The following is a 9,410-nucleotide window of genomic DNA, read 5'->3' on the forward strand; positions in this document are numbered from 1 at the left end:
GTAGGCACAGGATTACAGGTGGACACAGGATTACAGGTAGGCACAGGATTACAGGTGTGCACAAAATTACAGGTAGGCACAGGATTACAGCCATGCCTAGCTCTAGTCAGTGCTGGGGACAGAACCCAGGGCTCCTACAGCCCGGCATGCCCTCTACTGAAATGCATTTGTCAGAACTGCCTAGAAAACTTTGCTCCTTGGCCTTCTGGCAAAGATCAAATGTAGAATTGCCAATGAAAGCATAAGATTCCTTCACATAAGTTTGGATTTCCATAATTTGATAACACATATCTATAAGGCCAGCACCCGAGAGGCTGAGGTAGACTAGCATTCTCAGTCAGCTACAGGGCCAGTCTGGGTTTCAAAGTGAAACCCTGTCTCAAAATAGGTAGGTATAGGTGCGGTGGGGTAGTTCAGAAAGACGGCTCTGTGGTTAAGAGCACAGACTGCTCTTACAGAGAAACTGAGGTCAGTTTCTGGCACCCACAATGGATGGCTCACAAGACTATGTAACTCCAGCTCCCAGGAGATGTGACAGCTCTGACCTCCATAGGCACACATGCATGTGTATACACACACACACACACACACATACACAAACACACACACACCAAACCAAAATGTGAATGGTTGGTGCAATGAGTTAGTGGACAAAGGTGTTTCCTACCAGTTCTGATGACCTAAGTTCAATCCACACGGTGGAAGGACAGAATGAACTCCTGCAAATTATCGTCTGGCATGTATACACACATAAAGACACACGTTAACAAGAGGAAGCTGAGCACTGTTGTGCCTCACATCTATCACCGTCACTTGAGGGAAAGGCAGGAGGACAGACATACACTGCAAGTTCCAACTAGGGCTGCATAGCGAGGCCTTGTTTCAGAAAACAAAACATCAAAACCAAAACAATAATTTAATTAATGATTATTTGTAAAGTCTTTGAAGATGCCTTGAAAATATTTTTTCTTCATTACAAAGTCTCCCATGAGATCTTGCTGACAGCGTGTAAGACACACTTTTCCAAGCCAAGGTCACACTCAAGGCAGGGCTGGTCACGTCATCGTAGAGCAGAAGGGAAACGTGGGACGACCGCGCTTGGGCCCAGCCGCTTCGCTTCTTGGTTTCTCTGTGTAACCCTGGCTGTCCCAGAACTCACTCTGTAGATCAGGCTGGCCTTGAACTCACAGAGACCCACCTGCCTCTGGCTCCTGAGTGCTGGAATTAAAGGTGTGCGCCACCACCGCCTGGTGTGCTGGGCTTCTTTTATATCCCTAGCTCCTCCCTCTTTTGAGTCCTGGTCCCCAGACCACACTTTTTCCTTAAATAGATCTTTTAAAAATAGTTTTTCCTGTTAGTACACCTTAAATTACATAGCCATAAAGATTAAGACAAATATTTTTATTATCACCTCAATCAGCTTTCCCTTTCTTTTACCTACACAGTACAGTTTGGTACAATGTTCTTTTGTCTTCTGGCTACCTTGTTGGTTTTAGGGAGCACAGGCAGGGCCCTGCACATGCGACTGCGCAGTTCCATCTTCGGGCCCCACTACTGCATTGCTAGCCTGAGAAATGCCAGGGCTGAGAAGTAACCCTGGCAATTGTTTGTCTTTCCTGCTTTGACTCCACCAGGTCATGCTGGAACCTGTTCTTGTAGGTCATGATCCTGGACGTGGGGACAAGAAAGATGCCTGGAGCCAGGAACTATGTGTTTCAATGACTTCAAAAGCTGTGCTCCTGAGAGAAGCCCTTCTAGTTTTGAGGCCCAATCCTTTTAGGGAGCAGATGAGGCAAGAAGCCTACAGCCTATGATGGGATAACTCTGGATGTATGCACGTGTGTGTGGAGACAGTCTTTGTAAGTCAGGTAGTCCTAGACTGGCAATGCCCTGCATCTACCCGACCCAGCCAAGGGACTTCTGGTGTGCACCCCACCTGCCTAGCATGCCATTTTAATAAGTCAAACTTACTAAATTCAACCTAAACCCCTTAGTCTAAGTTGTGGAAACAGCATCTACTATGGACTTACGTCCATCACCTCAGAGTTCAGAGGATGATGGCCTAACCCAGTGTCATTGCATTCTGAGCTGCAGCAGGTGCAAGGTGACTCAGCACGCAGAGTCATGGGGGCACTGGACTTTAAGTAAGACAATTCAGCCAATCGGATTTCGTCCCCAGCTCCTACCTTCAGTCTCCTCACATGGAAAGTACTATTCATTCCACTTCAAACAACTCCAAATTTGAACTCGTTCAGGTCCAGAGTTTCATCTAAATGTTCTAAAAGGTAAGACTTCCTTCTGAGGCAGAATTTCTATGTAAACCTGTTACACGAAATGTATGTTTCTAAAGTACACTGGTAGACCAGGCAGTGGTGGTACACCCTTTAATCCCAGAACTCAGGAGGGAGAGGCAGGAGGATCTCTAGGTTCGAGGCTAACCTGGTCTACAGACTAAGAAACCAAAAATAAAATATACTGATGAGATGAACACAGGACAGCCATTTCCACCCTCAAACCAGATAAACAATTATTAGGCACCAGGTGAACCAGTACCTAAGGTTTCTGTTTACTTGACCCCAAGTTCTGTGTCTGGGTGGCCCAGTCTCTGAGGGTAAGATTAGAGGCTGTCTGGTCTGGTCAAATGACCTCTCACTGACATTTTTTAAAGATTTGTTATGGAATATTTGTACACTGTGTGAAGATGTATCGCTGTAATTGGTGTAATAAAAAAGCTGAATAGCCAATAGCCAGGCAGGAGTTATAGGTAGGACTTCTAGGTAGAGGGAGGAAGTAGGGGGAGGAATCTAGTTGTGCCAGAGAGATTAGAGACAGGAAAGAGACAAGGAGGAAGCAGGATGGGTGGTCCATGAGATAATGTAGATTAATGGGAATGTGTTAATTTAAATTATAACGGCTAGTTAGAAATAAAGCTAAGATAAAGCCAAGCTTTCATAATTAATAAATCTCTGTGTCATTATTTGGGAGCTGGCTGGTGGGACAAAGACTCTTTACAAAGATTATTTTTTAAAAATTGTGTGTTGTGTCTGTGTGTGTGGATGTGGATGCAGGTGCCTTCAGAGGTCAGAGGTGTTAGATCCCCAGAATCTGAATGGCCTAGCATGGGTGCTGGGAACTAAACTCAGGCCCCCTGGAAGAGCAGTACAGGTTCTGCACTGCTGAGCCCTGATTTACCTTCTGGATCTTTCCTTAACACACAGCTCATGTTGGCAGCTGAGAAGCTCTATGGCCCAGCCCACAGGAGTAAGAAGTCCAAGAGCCCTTTAGATCAGCATATTTACTGATAACCATCCCATTCTACTTTTGGTTTCTGCTGAAATGACTGATAACTCCAGAGACACGCCCTGATCTCTTTATCAGATGGTTTTCCTAGCATACCCTTGGTGTTCTCTTCAGAACAGGGTTTCTGGTGTCTCCCGAGGCGCAGGGCTATAAATGTTCCCAGGCGTCCCTTTCCAGTCTCCTCCTGCTTAACCACGCCTCCTTCCTGAGCTGCAGACAGCTGCGGTGGAAAACCACTTCCTAGCTTCCTCCTAGCTTCTGTGAAGCCCTGGGTTCAAGCCCCAGCACGGCACAGAGTGGGTGTGCTGCTGCAAGCCTGTAGCCCTTCAGCACTCCAGAGGCTGAGGCAGGAGGACTGCTTTAAATTCAAAATTAACAGCCTGGCTGTTGAGACTCTAGGCAATCCAGACTGATTTTGGGGGTAGGGATATAAAGACTCCAAATGAAAACTGAGGGGAAAAAAAAAGAAAACTGAGGGGAAGACATCAATATACCAGAAAAATAACAATAACAATTAAAAAAATTGCAAAAAATGAGAGGAAAGGAAGCCAAGTTGGTAGAAAAGCATTGGTAGCATTCAAAAAATTCCTCTTCAAAAACATGAGTGTTGGGCTGGAGAGATGGCTCAGTGGTTAAGAGCACTGCCTGCTCTTCCAAAGGTCCTGAGTTCAATTCCCGGCAACCACATGGTGACTCACAACCATCTGTAATGAGGTCTGGTGTCCTCTTCTGGCCTGCAGACATACACACAGACAGAATATTGTATACAAAATAAATAAATAAATATTAAAAAAAACACTTTCTCTAAAAAAACAAACAAAAAAACCATGAGTGCTGGGCTGGAGAGGTTCATGGTTAAGAGCACTTACTGCTCTTCCAGATCTCAGCATCAGTCAGGCAGCTCAGTGCCTCTAACTCTAGCTCCAGGGGAGCCAACACCTTTTCCCGGTCTCTGTGGGCACCTGCACGCACGTGCACACCCATACATGTACATACAAATAAAAAACAAACCCAAGTGAAGTGTTTCTAATTTTAGAGTTCTTTCCCTACCTGTCAGGCACGTGTGGCATCTCAGAAGCTCTCTTTGTGCAACACTTTGTTCCACACTTAGAATAAGGTCTTCTGAGATGGCTCAGAGGGGAAGAAAGGGACCTGATGAGCCCAGCACCTGAGTTCTATCCCTGGGACCTTCCTGGTGGAAGGAGAGCCAACTTCTGCTAACTGTGCTCTGACCTATACACGCAAACACCATAAATAAATGTGATTTTTAAATTCAACAGCAAAGGCTCAGGGAACACTTGCTAGAGGCAACAGACAGAATGCAGTGGAATGCTGTCCTCTGGACATGGCAGGACAGCAGCCCTCAGCTCCACACAGCTGTGCTTACCTGCGCAGGACTGAGCTGGCTAAATCCCAACAGGGGTGCAGGGTGGGGGTGGGGAGCTAAGAAGGAGTTAGTCCCTGGGGGAGGGAGAATTCTTCTTTTGGGAGACTGGCCTTACTGGTAAGTTACCCATGCTCCAGGGCATGCCCCACACCCATGCACACCTGGACAGACTACTATTGGGCCTGGAGAGTTAGCTTAAAAAATATAGAAACCAGGTGGTGGTGGCGCACACCTTTAATCACAGCACTCGGGAGGCAGAGGCAGGTAGATCTCTGAGTTCAAGACCAGCCTGGTCTATAAAGAGAGTTCCAGTACAGCCAAGGCTGTTACACAGAGAAATCCTGTTTCTAAAAATAAAAAAAAATAATAATAATAATAAAATCTAAAATACATTAAAAAGAAATTAAATCATTGTGGTTGTTTGAAAGAAAATGACCCCCAGAGGGAGTGCCACTCCTAGGAGGTGTGGCCTCGTTGGAGTAGGTGTGACCAATGTGGGGGCAGGCTTTGAGATCTCATCCATGCTCAAACCATACCCAGCAAGTCAGTTCACTTGCTATTGTACGAATTCTTAGAGCTTGCTCTAGCACCATGTCTGCCTGCATGCCGACATACTCTCAGACACTGTGCTCCTGGCCATGATGATAATGGACTAAACCTCTGAATTATAAGCTGCCACCTCCATTAAATGGTTTTCTTTATGAGATGACATGGGCATGGTGTCTCTTCACAGCAAAAGAAACCCTAACTAAGACAATCATGAAAAACAAAATAAATAAACAAAAAAACTTGAACAAAACTTGGGACCAAGTCAGGCCTTCCTGTGAAGCCTGACAGACACTGCACACACTTCTGTTAACTGTTTTCTTTTTAATTTTTTAAAAAAGATTTTATTTATTAAGTATATAGTGTTCTGCCTGCATGTCTGCTTGCAGGCAGACCCTAACCCTAACCCTCTCCAGCCCACAGATCCTTTTTCTTTCTTTTTTGTAGAATTATAAAACAACTTTATTCATTTAGTAATAGAGACTGTGACTTTTTTATGAAAAGTAACTTTTCCAATACAAAAATGATCAAAAAGAGTGATGGTATTTTTTTTGGGGGGGGGGTTTCGAGACAGGGTTTCTCTGTGGTTTTGGAGCCTGTCCTGGAACTAGCTCTTGTAGACCAGGCTGGTCTCGAACTCCCAGAGATCCGCCTGCCTCTGCCTCCCGAGTGCTGGGATTAAAGGCGTGCACCACCACTGCCCGGCAGAGTGATGGTATTTTACATACTGGAATATCCATCTCCTTATTGTCTAGCATAGTGCAAGCGGTGTTCTCATATCTAATTTTACACACTGTTGTTAAATGGAATTGTTGGGGAATATTATTTTCAGATGTGTGACTTTTGTTTCCGCTGCATTTGTTTACTCTGTGAAGTTGTGTTACTGTTCCTTGTCTAAAGCACCTGATAGTGAAGAGCTGAACGGCCAATAGTGAGGCAAGAGCAAGGATAGGCAGGACTGGCAGGCAGAGTATAAATAAATAGCACTCTAGGAGGAAGGGGGACAGAGGAGCAACAAGAGAACGAGAGGAGGACACCGGGGGCCAGCCACCCAGCTGCACAGAGAGCCATGGAGAAAGAAGTAAAAAAAGATATACAAATAGAGAAAGGTAAAAGCCTATAAACAAAAGATAGTCAGGATAATTTAAGAAAAGCTGACAAGAAACAAGCCAATGCCAGACATTCATAACTAAGAATAAGTTTCTGTGTGTAATTTATTTGAGAGCTGGATGGTGGCCACCCCTCCAAAAAGAAAAAAGTGTAAAACACCATTCAGCATGGAATGGCGTTACCAGTTCCATAGTTGAAACCTCAAACTTGAATCTAAAATATAGTATTCATGCTGTTTTTTTTTTTCTTTTGGTTTTTCGGGACAGGGTTTCTCTGTGGTTTTGGAGCCTGTCCTGGAACCAGCTCTTGTAGACCAGGCTGGTCTCAAACTCACAGAGATCCACCTGCTTCTGCCTCCTGAGTGCTGGGATTAAAGGCGTGCGCCAACACCGCCCGGCATTCATGCTGGTTTTCAATGCAGTCTTTGGGGGAGATGACGGCACAGGTGGTAAAATGCTGGATGTGTACGTTTGGAAGAACTGGTAGGAATCAATTGTTCTCTGACCCCACATGGCATGCTGCATGGGCAGGCAGGCGCATGCACATGCGTGCGCACGCATACACAACACACACACACACACACACACACCAAATAAATAGAATTTTCAAGGATTGTTTTAGTGTATTATTAAAGTGTCATCTAGAGAAAGGGTCTGTCTTTAAGAAGTCATTTCTCTATGATTTGTTATTCTAAACAATTCCAGGTTAGCCAATTCCTGTGAAAATCACGTGTACCCTGCCCAGGAATTCCCATCATCGGACCTGTCCCGGGTAGAACTGGCCATCTCCCTCCCACACTCTCATGTCTATAGGAAAACCTGGAAGGTACTATTACAGTCTTTCACAATTTTTAATTATGTGACTGTATCTGTCCATGTGAGGGGTGTGCCTGTATGCACAGGTGTCATAGAGGCTACAGGTCCTGGACCCCCTGAAGCTGGAGTCAGGCTGTGATGCCATATATGGGCATCGAGATGTGAACTTCTGGAAGGGCACGGTGTCTCTTAACTGCTGAACAGAACCATCTCTCTAGCCCCTCTTTTTTGTTCCCTCCATCACATCTCTCTACCTTTTTATTATTATTGTTATTATTATTCTTATTTTAAGACAGGATCTCATATTGCCCAGGCTGGCCTCAACTTGCTAGGTATAAACTCTGATCCTCCTGTCTCTACCTCCCCAGTGTTGGGACTACAGGAGTTACAGGTGTGTACTACTATACTTGGCTTTATGTGATTGTCTAAGTTAGGCTTTCTGTTGGTGTGAAGAGACACCATGAGCATGGCAACTCTCATAAAGGAAAACAGTTAGGGGCTGGAGAGATGGCTCAGTCGTTAAGAGCACTGCCTGCTCTTCCAGAGGATCTGGGTTCAATTCTGAGCACCCACACGGCAGCTTACAATTGTCTGTAATCCAGTTCCAGGGGATCCAACACTTTACATAGACACACCAATGCAAATAAATAAATCATTAAAAAACAGAAAAACATTCACCGGAGGTGGTGGCTTACAGTTTCAGAGGTTTAGTCCATTATCTTCATGGCAGGGAGCATGGTGGCTGGTTGTCCGCATGCAGGCAGACATGGTGCTACAGAAGGTTCTGAGAATTCGTACATCTTTGATCCACAGACAATAGGAAGTGAACTGACTTGCTGGGTATGGTTTGAGCATGGATGAGACCTCAAAGCCTGCCCCCACATTGACACACTTCCTCAAGTAGGATCACACCTACTCCGAGGCCACACCTCCTAGTAGTGCCACTCCCTCCGGGGGTCATTTTCTTCCAAACCACTACAGTGCTGCTGGAGACTGAACCCAGATCTTTGTGCGTCACTCAGGATGTGGAGCTGCATCTCCAGCCAGTACCGCTTAATGTGCCAGTGACCTCCTGAGAGCCCTTTCTTCTTACTCATCTCAATGTGAACAGCGTTAGCAGAGAAAATGGAAGGTAGAGGGTGTATATTTTCTAAACTACTGAGAGAAAATCGCCCTGATGTGCTACGCCAGGATGATAGCAGATTTCCAGGACAGAGACGCAGGGCGAGCATGCTACAGCTGGTCACACATCATGAACGTCTCAATTTGTGTATTAGTGACACAAATCACTAGTAATAGTTGCTGAGGCAAACTTTTATTAAAATAGTTAACTTGGAAATACGAAAATTAATTTTCTTTACCTAATGTGGTCCACTGTCCAGAAGAATCTGAAAGTAACTGCAAATTTGGAATGACATTTGGGTCTTTGAAAAAAGCCTAAAATACAAATTTCAAGGGAACATGTTAGAAACTTTATCATAAATAAATTAACTTTTGAAACAAAATTAATAAAATATCGTTTAATGTAAAGAAGAAAAGCTCTGCTTTAATTACTGTTTTGGTTTTTTTTCCCGAAGGTACTGGGCATCAAACCCAGGGCTTGTCTATACCGAGCAACTGCTCACTCCCGAGCTATTTCCCCAGCCGTTGACTTTTCGACAGTGTCTCATTATGTAGCTCAGACTGGCTTTGAATTTGCTTCGTATTCCAAGTTTCCCAAAAAAACTCAGTCCTCTGGCCTCAATACTGCATGCTAGGATAACAGGTATAAGCCATTATGTCCAGCTTGAAGGACTTTGTGGTTTTTTTTTTTAATTTATTTTTATTTCATGAACATTGGTGTTTTGCCTGCAAGTATATCTGTACGAGGGCATCAGATCTCCTGGAAAAGAAGTTACAGACAGCTGTGAGCTGCCATGTGGGCTCTGGGAAATGAACCTGTGTCCTCTGGAAGCGCAGCCAATGCTCTTAACCGCTGAGCCATCTCACTAGCCCCCATATTTCCTTTTTTGCAACAGGACTTCATGTATTCAGGCTAGTCTTGCACACACATGTAACTCATGGTACACCTCAGGCTATCCCTGGACTCCTGAGACCCCTGCTTCTATCTTCTGGGTGTTGGATAAGGTGTGTACCATTACACTGACTGGAAGAACTTTAAGAAAAAAAGCTAATGAATTTTTTTTTTATTTTTTTTATTAAGAAAGAAAAAAAAAATTTTCCGCCTCCTCCCAGCCTCCCACTCCTCCCAC

At 44.7% G+C, this 9,410-nt stretch overlaps 1 protein-coding gene across 1 annotated transcript in view; it reads right to left on the reverse strand.

Annotated features, from left to right (window-relative positions):
- Cfap300 (cilia and flagella associated protein 300) overlaps nt 1–9,410 on the reverse strand; it is a 26,144-nt gene that overhangs the window by 8,583 nt on the left and 8,151 nt on the right. Inside the window, exon 3 of the mRNA XM_005346786.3 lies at nt 8,520–8,595. Coding sequence (XP_005346843.1) covers nt 8,520–8,595 — 76 coding nt within the window. The remainder of the gene's footprint in view (nt 1–8,519; nt 8,596–9,410) is intronic.

This window comes from Microtus ochrogaster, chromosome 5 (genome assembly GCF_000317375.1).
Source record: "Microtus ochrogaster isolate Prairie Vole_2 chromosome 5, MicOch1.0, whole genome shotgun sequence".
Taxonomy (NCBI): Eukaryota; Metazoa; Chordata; class Mammalia; order Rodentia; family Cricetidae; genus Microtus; species Microtus ochrogaster.